The sequence below is a fragment of the Channa argus genome, chromosome 20, assembly GCF_033026475.1.
Source record: "Channa argus isolate prfri chromosome 20, Channa argus male v1.0, whole genome shotgun sequence".
Taxonomy (NCBI): domain Eukaryota; kingdom Metazoa; phylum Chordata; class Actinopteri; order Anabantiformes; family Channidae; genus Channa; species Channa argus.
The window spans coordinates 1,951,971-1,965,108 of NC_090216.1; the positions used below are offsets into that span (position 1 = coordinate 1,951,971).

The following is a 13,138-nucleotide window of genomic DNA, read 5'->3' on the forward strand; positions in this document are numbered from 1 at the left end:
TGTTTTTTTATATTGAGAGTATGAAACACAAAGTCATAACAATCACAACTCCTTTTGGCAAGAAGTTACTTATAATTCACTTTTATTAATACAAAAAAAAATCAATAAAATACATTATTGTACGTGGTACCAGCCATACAAAAATGCGAACCAAAACAAAACATAAGTAACAAAAAGTAACAGGTGAAGGATAGTTTTTTTTTCGGGTTTTGCAAAATACATTTAAACTTCACTGGCCCACTAGTGTTATTTTTTTAAAACCTACAGCACATTCTTTTTTTTTAACTCTCAAAGATCCCAAATATGCTGAAGAACATGTGTATAACATTTACAAAACAACATGAATAATTCCAGGTAACAAAATGTTGCAGCCATAAAAATATGGAGGATTCTGTTACTATAACCTAATCATATACTCTAAGCTGCAATAACCTGATACAGAGTATACTTTACAGTTCTGTGTAAAAGTCTTCAGTCACTCCAGATGCTTGCAATGGTATCCATCAAGCAGTCACATCAGAGAGGTGTCTGATCAGTCCTATAATCACTCCACAACAAGAAATCTGGATGATACAGGTCCCGATCTCAACATCACAAAGATAGCGTTAAATCACATGTATGTGTTGGTGTGTACTGCGGTATACTTGTATTTGATTTACAAATTGTGATGGTGATGAGTTTGTAAAGGAAACATTTGGAATGTCTGTGAATTTAAGGAAGCCATGAAGTAGAAATGGAAGAGGGAGTTGATGGACTACATTGGTCCTCATCAGCAGATCTGGTCCCAATACTGATCTGACCTGCAGCCGGCACAAGTTGGAAAGAGAGGGAATTAAGCCTAAAAGGTGGAGCGAGGGGAAAAAAAGGAGAGAGAATGAAATAGTCAACTTCCCTCAAAACTAGTACAAGTGAATACTAGAAGCAAATGTGCAGTGTTTAATTTGTCACAGTACCAAAATGTGGATGTGGTTCCCAAGTCTTTTCTGCCTGTCTTTGATCCAGGACATGTTTTAATGGGGCGGACAGAGTCGACCAGTTTACAAACTCTAGCAGGTAATTCAACACCTCACTATCTGCCCGTTCCAACCTAGAAAGCACGGAAGACATACAGTAGAGAAGCTGATCAAGCCTGCTGATATCCAACAGGAGAACTATAAGGAAGTTAAAGCAAAGACTATAGAGTAATTTGGCCGCTTACATGTGGACCTGAAGCAATAAAGAAGGCTCCAATCCTGCCTTCATAAGAAGAGGAAGCCAGCAGGCAGCAAAATGTACTTGGTGTAGTGCCATGCAGAGCAGACCCCTGATTTCCTTCAGCTTAAACACAGTTTTCCCTTCGTGATGTTGTACAGACCGGCCGCTGCTCAGTGTTTCTGGCCGGGGAATCCATCTGTGTTCAAGTATTAATCGCAGCAGGTCTGTTTGATCAGTAGCCAAGGCATAAATCCAGTCCTCCTCACTCAGAGTTGCTCCTGCAGTTATCAGCAGCCTCACTGATTCACTGAAAGAGATTTTAATCAGGGACAATCCACACAATTTTATTTTGTGTATGTTAGTGCAGTGTATAAGGTGGTAAGATCAGCTTTTATTACAAACCTGTATGGTTTGCTGGACATACGACATAACGCCACAGAAAGTGGTGAACTGAGGCCCAGAGTCTGTGTACAGTCCTGAGCATCTGGGCTATAACCTTCCCTTAAGAGCAGCTCAACACTCTCGGTCTGATCGCTGTGGACAGCCACGTAAAGTGGACTCACCATGCCATCACTGTGGTCACACACACGATCCGTAACAGCTATCAGCCTCCTGAGGATACTGGTGTGGCGGAGTAACAAAGGTGTAAGTAGGACAACACCAATACAATAAAAACTGCAGCTCCTAGCAACAGTACAATGTGTTAACTACAAATTAAAATCAAGTTATAACAATCAAAGCTTGATCTATTACATACTCCTGATAAATGATTCATTTCGATCGACTTATTCAGCAAATGTGAGAATTATTTCATTTTGAATGTGACAATTTGTTTCATTTATAAATGTCCGTTACTGTAAAACACTTTGGTATTGAACTGTTAATAAAAGATACTAATCATAACAAAAGAAACAACCTGATAGTTTTCACAAATATCACAGAGACTGAATCGATTAAGCCAATAAAAGTCTCCAAATTAACAGTAATAAAAAAATGATTAGCTGTAGCTTTGGTTATAGTACACTTATAACTGTGACCAAAGCAACCTGGTCTGAGAGAACTGAATACTGGGTTTAGGTTCTACCAAACCTGGGTGTAGAAATTTGTTCTATCATGAGTTGAAGGTTACAAAATGATTAACATTTCACCAACAAAAACATATATTGCAGAATATATTGTAAGTTACCTTACCTACCTACATTCATCTTTGGTTTAATAGCTAACTTAGTAACCAACGTAACATATGATGAGGGATTAGAGGTAGACTTCTTATTAAGAGTAAGGAATTATTGCCTGAGATAAAACACAAGTTATGAGTGAGCACCTGATGTGGCCAAACTGAGCAGCAGCATGAATGGGAAACTGGGGCCAGTCGTTACTACAGGCTATATTAGCATCTGCCCCATGGTCCAACAGGAAATCCACACATGCCCCGTGGCCCTCCTGAGAGGCAATTAACAGCGGTGTGGCCAGATCAGCTGCTTGAGTGTTCACACTGGCTCCTAAAAGAAAACCAAATCAAACACAACATTATCCTTTTTTTTTCTTTTTTTTTTTGGTAATTTGGTTTATGGGGGACTTAAAAGACTAACCAGAGAGACTAGCTGGGAAGAGAAACACAAAGCTATGAACAAGCCCACAACCACTCAAATGCACGAAGACAAGCGTGTATTTACCAGCACTAACAAGGATTTCCAGGCATTCCTGCTGTCCATACTGTGCAGCCACAAAGAGAGGGGAGATCCTGTGGTCATCTAGTGCCTCCACGTTGCATACGTTAACAAGTATGCGTACAATTTCACTATGACCCTTACAAAGGAAAAGACGAGGTTCATTATGAATCTGTATGCACTTCAGATGTGTGTATGTCTGTGAAATTCACTATTACCTTATAAACAGCCTGATGAAGGCAGGTCCAGCAGGATGCAGTGTGTGTTCTGTTTACCTCTGCACCTTTTCTGACCAGCAGCTCTACAACCTCCCTGTGTCCTCCATCTACAGCTGTGTGAAAACACTTAACAGGTTAATAAATACTGTGGGTAGCATTCATCAAATGACATTTATTATCCAAAAATGGACATTGGGTCAGCTTTGCATAAAAAAAAAAATAGTGATAACAGTAGGAACAAGATCACAGTACAGAACAAGCGTTTTACCTGCATACAGTGGACAGGACAAGTCATTAGTTAGCTGGTTGATGTTGGCATGTGCTTTCAGAAGGAGCTTGACCACAGCCTGGTGTCCACGCTGTGCTGCCAGGTAACATGCAGACTCCCCCTCATGGGTCAGAGAGTTCACATAGGCACGGCTGACACGGGTGGAGCTTGCTGCCAACAGTCAGAAAAGGAAAAACACATATGGTGAAATACATACTTGCCTTGAAATATGAAAGCATGATAAAACTGGCCACAAGGGCTGAATGACTAATTCATTTGTCACTGTTGCTTCAGTTTGGGCCTTCTAAAGCATCACTGTAAGTCTTTGTCCCGGAATCTAGCTTCTAAAAAATCTGAACTGATCTCTCTCATTTCAAATCGGTTACATTGAACAGGATAGTTTATCAAAAACGTAAGGAGGGGTTTTAGTTGGAAATCGAAAACAGTTGATCTTTTTAGCAACTTTGGAAACTTACCTGTGAGAAATATGCACGTTTCGCCATCAAATAAAATAAGGAAGGGTTAAGAGGAAAGAAACACAAGCGTGAGAAACTTCTCTTACCGCCGACTGCGGACAAAACTTCTAGCACACAGTCTTTGCTGCCACCAGCTGCAGCCTCATGCAGAGCATTCCAGCCGCGGTTATCCCGACAGTCCACACTGCAGCCGCGCTTTATCAGCCTCCTCACCCGGTCCCTGTAGCCTGACCGAGCGGCAGCAGCAACACTAGACACCGTGTCTCCGTAGCACTCTGTGAAGTCCATCCTCCGTCCACAAAAAGACTTATTTTCCCATTTTTGCAAACTGGAACACCGTGAAGCCAACAGAAGCCAAACATTAGCATCACAACACAAGTTTAGCTAACCGTGAACAAACGTCGACGAATCAAAACACCTTAAAATACGGCGAAACAGGTGACTTAGTTCATGTATAACGCGCGTTATGTTTTCACCTGAAGTCCCAGCTTCGACTGACACTTAGTGAGTCGCTGTGTAATGACGTCAACCGTCGTCCGCTACGACACCGCGGACGTTCCATCATGGATTAGCTTTAGCAATGGCTAACATGAGCTGAAACGAGTTCGAAATCCACCATTTTTAGGCCATTTTCTTGTCTGTTGCTGCGAGTTATGGTCCGTAATTCTGTTTAAAAATACACCCGAGGAAATGAGAAGGAGGTGTCCGGGAACGTGTGGGGGAAAAAAAGCTACTCTCCGCTTTTAACTGAAGGTAAATGTGTTGGTTCACTGATGTTAGCAAAGCAAAGGCTTTATTTTCAGACACTGCTATTGTAGGACGCTCTGCTTTTGTGTCTCATTTAAACAGTTACCATCTCTAATTATTAGTGCACCTGTTAAAAATTTCCATATACCATAAAGCTGTCAGATCTTTCTCACATAGCGTTACTGTATCTAAATAACACGGGAAGAGGATAATTGAGGGAGACATGAGTCCCTAAGGGTCCCCACAGAAGGGACGTGTGCAGAAATGTTCGATCCATTTCTAATGCAGGAGTTTATGAAATGAAATGTCCTAACCTGCCCTAAACCACGTCATGCCTCCAGATTTCTTTCTGTAAATGTCGTGCAGGATTTATGCACCTTCCTAAGCTGTTTCCTATCTTGCGTCCTAACTTGTCTTCTGCTAGGTTACCGTCCCTGTGGCGTCTACAGCACCATGGTGGACATTGCTGTGAAAAGTGACGCTGCTTGGGTCTGTCATACTCAAGGAGGTCACCTGGTTGATGTCCTGCTTCCTGTTCACGTCAGTGACAAAGAGGACATTAGTCAGTTAGAGGGGGACAAGACAAACTGGTAAGACTGTGTAACGAGGGTAAATTAGCCTGAGTACTGTTTTCAAACAGAAGCAGCATAATTGGTGATTGAATTTTCCACTTTTAAACGAACGCCATCCTAATCATACATTTTTTTCTTCAAAGCGGCAGGCCAGTGCTGCTGGAGCAGACACAGGAAGGGTCTCCTTGTGTCCTGACGCTGCACTGCAGCTCCAGTTCCCCTTGTGCCATCAGTCACTTGTTGGTCATTAGCGAAGCTCGAACCATAGAGGTGTACGATCAGACGGGAGAATATTGCGGGACGGTACGGGGAGAGAGGGATGACAGTGTCCTGACAGACAGGTATATGCATTTGGTTTTCTTGCCTTTAGGCATCAGCCATTGGTTCTAGATTTAGATTTAGACCGATGTCACTAAATTAATTTGTGACATCATGGAACAAAATGGAACAGGAGCTGGTGATGATGGAGCTGATAACACCGACCTTTAAGAGCATGTGAAGATAAAACACATACCAGGGTGAAATGTCTGATGGGATGTTGCAGCAGCGTCTGCTCGGTTCTCTTTGCAGTGATGACAGAGGACCTTTCTACAGGAAACAGGTGACCCTGGAGCATCCATCCTCAGCCTGTGAAGTGAAGGTGAGGTCCGTCTTAACAAATTAGTTGGGATATTAGTGTGATCTTTAAGGTGTAGAAATGTAGTTGAGGCTTGGTGTCATCTTTTATTCAATTCACTTATGTTTTGACTAAGAGACATCTACTAATTTTTGGTCTTGGAATGTGTAAACTGAAATAGAATAGATTTTTGTTTCACAGAAACTATTTTTACAAAGTTTTTGTTTTGCCTTTCAGCTGCTCTCTCTTGCTGGTAGAAGCAGTGTTTTGGTGAGTCAAGTCATCGTGGGTCTTCAGCCGCAGCAGCGCAGCTCAGCCCAGGGTCCCAGTATCGACATGCAGCAGGTGCAGTGTCTGGTGGAGGAGTTGGAAACGAGCCTCTCGCCGGGAGCCCAGAATCTCATGGAAATGGTCCATTTCCAGCAGAAGGTGGGAGTAATAGCGTAGTAGGTTATGTGTTGCCTTTATCAACCTCTGCAGGTGATCAGGGGCATTTACAGCAACCAGTTCAGAGACAATTCAGAGAGATTATCTCAGATGTTTTTTTCTTCTGTGGTACCGATTGCTTTACCGTTTTTCTCTAATCAAGTTCCAAAGTTGGCTAAAGTGTCTATAGTCTTGCATGTGCTTCTCTTCAGAACCTTCAGACCAGCTCTCTGGGTTGTTTCCTTCCACTCCTCATGGGCAGAGGAGCTTTCTCTCCCCAGACTACAAAACGCAATATCTTCTCAGAAGCCATCAGCAACCAGTCCCAACCTACAGACTCCAAGGTATTTGTGCTGCTGGTTAGTTTCTAGAAGCATCATGTGATTCCACAGCTAGAGCTCAAACATGAATAAAGATATTGCATTTTTAGACCAGTGAAGTAGATGTTGAGATTTTATTCTGAATGCTATTAATCATTTAATAATACAAATGGAGAGTAGAAGTGAATGTTAAAGCCAAACAAAAAATGCATTAAACAAGATGACGAATTCAAACACATATAGAGTTTTACACATAGAGTTTCAAAGAGTCTTGTTTCTGTGTTAAGCCTTTAGCCGAAACCAACAGGCCTGCCGACAAAAGTCCACCAACTCAGAACGGAACAGAGTCAGAGGGCTCCAGCTTCTGCTCCTCAGACCTGCTACAGTCTGATGTCAACACTACAAACACAGGTAAGCATCATCCTCTCTGTCAGGTGAACACCAAGGAGCAAAATCTGGGAAATTATTTTCCAACTTCATGTTGAAACATATTATCTGTTTTAAAATTGACTCCAGATTAGGCAAAATTAGAGAAAACATTTATGAGTGTGAGTTTGCAAAATGTTTGTGATTCTATACTGTTGATGTGGATAAAAAACGCCTCCCATCTCCAGCAAGCAGCGAGAGCAGAGGACCAGTAAACCACGCTCAGCTATCAAAGATGATGTCACACTTCCTGACTGTTCAAGGACAAGGCCCGGCGGTGACCTCCGACCATGAGCTTCTGCCCATGCTCCAGAGCCTCTGTGGCCAGGTGACGCAGCTGAGACTGGATGATGCTGCGGAGGCCGCGGAGAAGGAGAAAAAGATGAGAAATGGCACATGGTGAGTGGATTTCAGCGAGTTGATGTTGTTAGATGGTGTGTTTGATCAATATTTCACTGTTCGAGCTGATGATGACCAATGCTGCACTGAGAAATCGATTACTGTGTTTTGATCAGAGGGAAGGGAGGGAAGACCTGGTCAATGTTTAACATCTGAACTCATCTCATTATTATTCTTAAGCCTTCATCCAGTTAAGTGGCTCCACCTTGTGTCAGAAAGACATTACTGCTTTACTCCCGCAGATAGGAATTACTACTTGTACTTTTACTTAACGTTATCCTGTAGTGATCATTTAACAATAATTAACAATTAAAACATTATGGTGAGCCGCAGCTTATTTTCCATCTCTCCCTGCACTACCCACTTCTGATGACCTGGTGTAAGTGTGTTTAGTCAGTCAGAAGCTGGATAATAATGTTTTAGTTAGTTAGAAAACAAGCAGTTATGTGCCGTTGAGGCCTGGAGTTCCCCACCCCTGTTATAAATTGAGAGGAGCTGACAGATGAAATTTGGCAAATTTAAGCAGCTACCAAAAGGCACCATTTTCATTTAGTTTGTCAGCATGCTGAAGTTGAAGATTTTGGTTTAGGCTCTGTCATCGTCTCCCTGTCAGCAGTCAGTTTTATAGCTTTAGTTCCATGGGGTTTGATCATTTTTTTCCCATGCAGCCACTCCTGATGCCAGTGGCAGGTCTTAAACATGCTCAGTGTGGAAACCTGCTTGTTCATTACATCATATGTGTCAGGAGTCGGCTTTTGTTCAAGCGTCACACCTGTTTAAAATGCACCGAGCAAGGACGCCTTCATGTGAGCATGTGCAACCAGTTCCCCTGATAAACACAGGCTGCAGGTCACATTGTCTTTAGCGTTTAGCCAACACACAGGTTTGGTCATTCAGGACTGTGTAGGCCTTTCAGAGCACATCACTGTCACACTGTTAAGCAGCACTGACACAGAGACTCGTTTCTTCAGCGGGACAATAGTTTGTTTGTCTGATGTCACATTTTTAGTGTGGCGCTGTTCAAAGTCAGCAGACGCCCAGACTTTTCCCACTGCTTCACTGTGGAATAATCACTGATCCCAGAGCCTCATATCACATACTGGTGGGTTTTGGTGTTTAAAAAAAAAATCCACATTGTTAACCAGGCCTGATTGAAATAATTGCTTAGGCTGTCGTGTTCTTTTACTTAACACATTCTGGATAGTGAACAGCTGACACAAGGACATTGAAGGATCTGGATGTGAGCACGGTTGTGCAGGGAGGAGGCTGATACAGAGACAGTAAGGCTCATTTATTCATTCAAGTGTTGGCAAACTGCACCAAACCTAATTGAAAATGTCACATTTTTTTAGCCAACGTTGATGCAAAGGGTTCAGGGTCCGCTGACGTCTGCGGAGGAAACAATTGTTGTTATGAAGCGATGCCACAAACTGCAGCTTTATAAATGAGGCTTTTTGTGAGAGTAGAGCAGCACGTGTGGGCTGAGAGAGAACATTAGCCGAGTGTGACTCCACATTGAGGAGAGGACAGCGGCTCAGCGGTACGTTTGCACGACAGCACGTCAGAGTATTTAAAGAGGTTTATACTCTGAAGTATAGAGGGACAAATTTGTATTACATGACTGGCTGCTCGTTTTTAAGATGATCAAATACTAGTTATTGTAATATTTAAAACATGTTTGATGCTAAGCATTCTTTTAAGAACCGACGCTCCTCCGACCTGCCTCGTCTGCCTTACGTAAAATGGGCACTGCGTTGCATCAAACTTGCATTTCATGCAGCAAGTTCTGAATTTAAGTAAACCCTTCTTAATAATTCTTAGCATCTCTGCATTTTGGGTAGAGACAAATGACCGTAGGGTTTCAGAGAAGCTTCCAGAGCAGTGGGATTGGTTAGAGAGAGGTCCAAATGTGGTTTTAGAGATTCTTAAAGATCATTGAGGGTAAAGAGTAATGCTGTTGAAATGTGCTTACACACCTCAAATGCAAAGACATGCAAACAGAGTGGAAATGATTGAGGAGCTGGAAAAAAGGGAAATGTTTTTTTTAAACATCCTGGTTTTAAATATTCCTTCCAGGAGGTTAGGATGAGTCAGACCCAAAGTCAGCTGTGTGACTTTCACCAAGAAAGTGCCTGCGTAAGACTGACCCAGCAGGATTTTGTGGTCAGAAAACGATGACCATCAGCATTTACTCTGTGGGTGGTTTAGTTAAAGTGCATGTGTTTAGGTTTTTGGCTTGGTCTCTGATGTGGCTTTGTGTTTCTTGTTCTTCTCATTTTAGTGACTCATACAAAGTCCCATTTAGCTTGAGTGGTAGCTCAAGCTAAATGTTGCTGCAGGGGACTTTCTTTGTAGCAGGCATCCTGTGTCTGGATGGGTTAAACGGGGATTATCAAGCTTAAATTGTATTATTATTATTATTATTCATAAAAATGTGTGGCTTGGTTCAAGTTGCCACAGGCTCCACTGCCTGAACAGAGAGTGACTGGTCTTGTGTGTGAAAGGTGTGGAGCTAATGAGCAAACTGCACACAAACAGGAAACAGGTTGTCACATATGAATTTACTTAAATTGCAGCCTTCTGAGGTTTTGTAATCCAACAGGCTGACATCACGAGTAATTGTACAGCATTAGAATAAGTATTTAAGTCTATTCAACCACAAAACATCCAGTACAGCACAGTATATAAATGTTTTTTGGGACACAGCTGAAGTCCTAAAATGATTTTTATGCATTTTTTCATTCCTTTCCACATTAATAAACTTTGAATAAAATGCGATTTGCTCATTTTGGAATTAAACTTGGGGTGACAGCACTTCCGGTGGCTCCCGTTGGTTTTTAGTGTATTTTTGGTTTTTCTGTGCATTTTCTAGGTGTTTTACTATTTTTTTTTTTAGTCTTCCTCACCTGACTAAATTACACAAATGTACAGTGTATTATTATTATTATTACTATGGTTTTCTTTTTACTTTATTGATGTCTTATTACTTTGTGTATATATATTATTATGCTACAGCTACTGCAACACTCAAATTTCCTATCAGAAATATTACAGTATAATTATTATAGTATAATACAGTATCTATTTATTTATCTTAAACTCTCTCAGCACTTTTCTCTAACCACATGTGATCTTCGCTGCAGGGAGTTAGACTCAACCATGGAGCGTCGTCTGGAGGAGATGGAGAGGAGACTGAAGGAGCACGTGGACCGTCGCCTGGACGCTCTGGAGCAGAAGCTCGAGAAGGCTCTGCTGAGTGCCCTGCCACTGGTTGCACTTAACCAGGGAGCCATGAGCAGCTCAGCATTCGGAGCAGCGTCCACCGGACCGGCGGAGCAGACGGCCCAAACACCAGCCATGCATTAAGTTCAGAACCCTGAAAAGGCCTTAGTGTCAAAAAGGATGTTGAGCTAACCGACACTAACAGAGACATAACAATAAAACTAAGAAGTGGAACTTTTTACAAGCTTAACACAGTGATTGCAGTAATCTGCTAAAATGTGTTAAACCAAAAAGTCTCAGTAGGGGGCATCTTATCACCAACAATGAGTTCTTCAGTTTTATTAACCAGCCTTCATAACGGTTTCAGTTGATTGGTTAAAGAGCACAGTGTGAAAACTGAAGTGTGTCCAGTAGGACTCTTCATCAGCCTGTGGACATGATGCAATGGTTCTAAACAAAAAAAGCTACAATTGGAGAAATCCCATATCCAGATCACTAAAAACAACATGCCCTGTGGCTGCGGTGCATTCTGGACAAGCCTGGCCACATGAAACCTGGACCAAAATAAGAAAAAGCTTTAAACTGCTGCAGTGATTTGATCCTTTCCAGGCTTTTGTTGGCAGCTGGTCACAGAATATGGACTTACATACAACACTGACAGTTATTCATTTATAAAATGTGCGTGTAAACTGTTTGGTTTGTCCCACGGACAGATGTTCGTCCAGACACGTTATTCACAGTGTGAACTGTAAATGCACTGATCCACCTGCTAATGAGTCAGACGTGAATTGTTTGGTTGAGTCCAGTTTGAGCCCGAGAATTAAAACAGATGTATTTTAATATCACACTGTAATGTTTTCTATGTACATGTTTGTAACATACAACTTATTTGTCAATGTAAACTATCAAAATGACCGTTTGTGTGGATGGTTTTAATATATGTGCAGAGCTAAATAAATATATGTTTATACTGATGACTGCGCTCTAACTTGGGACTTGCTGCATAGTAACTGTAACAGGCACAAACATTTGGTGGGCTGTTCTCTGGGCTCCAGTGCTGCTTTTTCTAATTAAAACAAATGAGTCAGAACTTACTCAAAGAGTTGAAGATGCTGATTTATGTAGTTTTTTTTTCGCTGTTGTTAATGAATGCCAAAAGAAAATTGCTTAAGAGTTTGTGGAAAAGTCAACTCAACTCAGCTGATATTTCCCTGCCAGCTGTTCCAGCAATGCTGGCTCATAAGTGGGTCAGAATTTTACCATCCAGGTCTTTCAAAGTCTTATGTGGAGAACTGCCGCTGTTGTTCCAGCACGGACGACATCTGAACTGAATTCTGCTGCGTGGGAGGATCTGATCCCAAAAATATGAAATAGAGGAGATGGTCGATGCCAAGGTTCAACTGAGTCATCAGAAGTGAAACGGGTCAGTCGCGGACAACAGCCAGCGAGTCAGAAGTGGAGCGTTTCTGGGAGAAAGATGGTTAAACTGGGTTCATTCACATTTCAACCCACTCAAGCTCAAATAAAAGAAGATCTGCAAATCTTCTGCTGGTAGATGTCAGCTGTCTGCTGTCCAGTAGGTTTGTAATGATGATAGGTAAAAATATATAAATTACAAATAGTGTGTGTGTAGTTACTATCTTATTAGGGCCAAAAAACCGAGTAAGGACCTTTTCACAAAGTTGGGACCTTTCGTTGGTCCTAACAAGTTGGAATTAGGTTTAACTTAGAGCTGGACTCAGATAACCATTACAGTAGGTTGCAGCGTTAAAGAGCTGAGAGATGTAAAAATTAGCCCCCAAACCATCACAGACGCTGGCTTTCGATGTTTGCTCTAAAAACTAGTGCGATGGGTCTTCGACAGTTGTGCGATTTGGACGTTTCAGACCACACGACCACACGTTTTCCATTTCACCTTCATGATAGAGTTTGAGCTTCTGTGGATGCAGCAACAAACTTCCTTGACAGAGACGAACAGAGACAAAAAAGAATATTTTTCCATTTATATTCACCGGAACTATATTAAGCGCAGACACTTTAGCGTAGAATATAAACACCCTCCTGCTGAGCTTGAAATACATTTTCCAATACACTCACCAAGATTTTAAGAAATGTGCACTAAGCATTGAAACACTGAAACAAAAGCACTGGAGCTGTCGATGTTGAATATGTGTCAGATTTACTGTGTGAAAACCCGCAGCCTCCATGATTTGACCTCCTGTATGAACCTGCACAGAGCATGTGTCATGGCCTCACTGTGTTAACACACACACTGGGGCAATCAGATTGGGTCCATGCGGTGTGTAACATGGCACAGAGGGAGGATGGAATGTTTGGGAGATGATGGAGGTCTTTACTGAGCTTGTTTGCTTGGTCTCCTTGTGAACGGGACTTGGCTGTGAATGCTGTTTTTATGCTTCGGTTTCTGCTCTGACATCATTTATTTTGGGCCAGTTTGGAGCAGCACACAGTGAATTGTGAGCATCAACTGCTCAGTTACACATAGATCAGCCAAACATTACATTACATACATTTGTTCTTGTCTCCAACCAATTTTCAAAACAAAGAATCAAGCGAACAAAGG

General features: G+C 41.9%; 2 protein-coding genes across 2 annotated transcripts; one reads left to right on the forward strand and one right to left on the reverse strand.

Annotated features, from left to right (window-relative positions):
• Positions 1-65: 65 nt before the first annotated feature.
• On the reverse strand, positions 66-4,319 carry asb3 (ankyrin repeat and SOCS box containing 3). The gene is made up of 9 exons (XM_067487372.1): positions 3,913-4,319; positions 3,351-3,521; positions 3,083-3,195; positions 2,871-3,003; positions 2,519-2,696; positions 1,597-1,815; positions 1,199-1,501; positions 954-1,087; positions 66-838 (listed from the first exon to the last, which is right to left on the reverse strand). Exons 1-9 carry the CDS (start codon positions 4,112-4,114, stop codon positions 606-608), a joined length of 1,686 nt encoding a protein of 561 aa, XP_067343473.1. The 5' UTR covers positions 4,115-4,319; the 3' UTR covers positions 66-605.
• An 81-nt stretch (positions 4,320-4,400) lies between these two features.
• c20h10orf88 (chromosome 20 C10orf88 homolog) lies at positions 4,401-11,528 on the forward strand. Its single transcript, XM_067487373.1, has 9 exons — positions 4,401-4,579; positions 4,998-5,163; positions 5,289-5,486; positions 5,716-5,785; positions 5,999-6,190; positions 6,400-6,531; positions 6,795-6,918; positions 7,122-7,332; positions 10,476-11,528. Exons 2-9 carry the CDS (start codon positions 5,027-5,029, stop codon positions 10,696-10,698), a joined length of 1,287 nt encoding a protein of 428 aa, XP_067343474.1. The 5' UTR covers positions 4,401-4,579; positions 4,998-5,026; the 3' UTR covers positions 10,699-11,528.
• Positions 11,529-13,138: the final 1,610 nt, after the last annotated feature.

Excerpts from the sequence above, each read along its gene's own strand:
- asb3 (XM_067487372.1), bottom strand. The coding sequence starts at position 4,114 with ATGGACTTCACAGAGTGCTACGGAGACACGGTGTCTAGTGTTGCTGCT. Across the intron at positions 3,522-3,912 it reads AGTTTTGTCCGCAGTCGGCG|CAAGCTCCACCCGTGTCAGC; the intron begins GTAAGAGAAGTT and ends GACTGTTGGCAG. Across the intron at positions 2,697-2,870 it reads GGAAATCCTTGTTAGTGCTG|GAGCCAGTGTGAACACTCAA; the intron begins GTAAATACACGC and ends GTTTTCTTTTAG.
- c20h10orf88 (XM_067487373.1), top strand. The coding sequence starts at position 5,027 with ATGGTGGACATTGCTGTGAAAAGTGACGCTGCTTGGGTCTGTCATACT. Across the intron at positions 6,532-6,794 it reads CCCAACCTACAGACTCCAAG|CCTTTAGCCGAAACCAACAG; the intron begins GTATTTGTGCTG and ends TTCTGTGTTAAG. Across the intron at positions 6,919-7,121 it reads TGTCAACACTACAAACACAG|CAAGCAGCGAGAGCAGAGGA; the intron begins GTAAGCATCATC and ends TCCCATCTCCAG.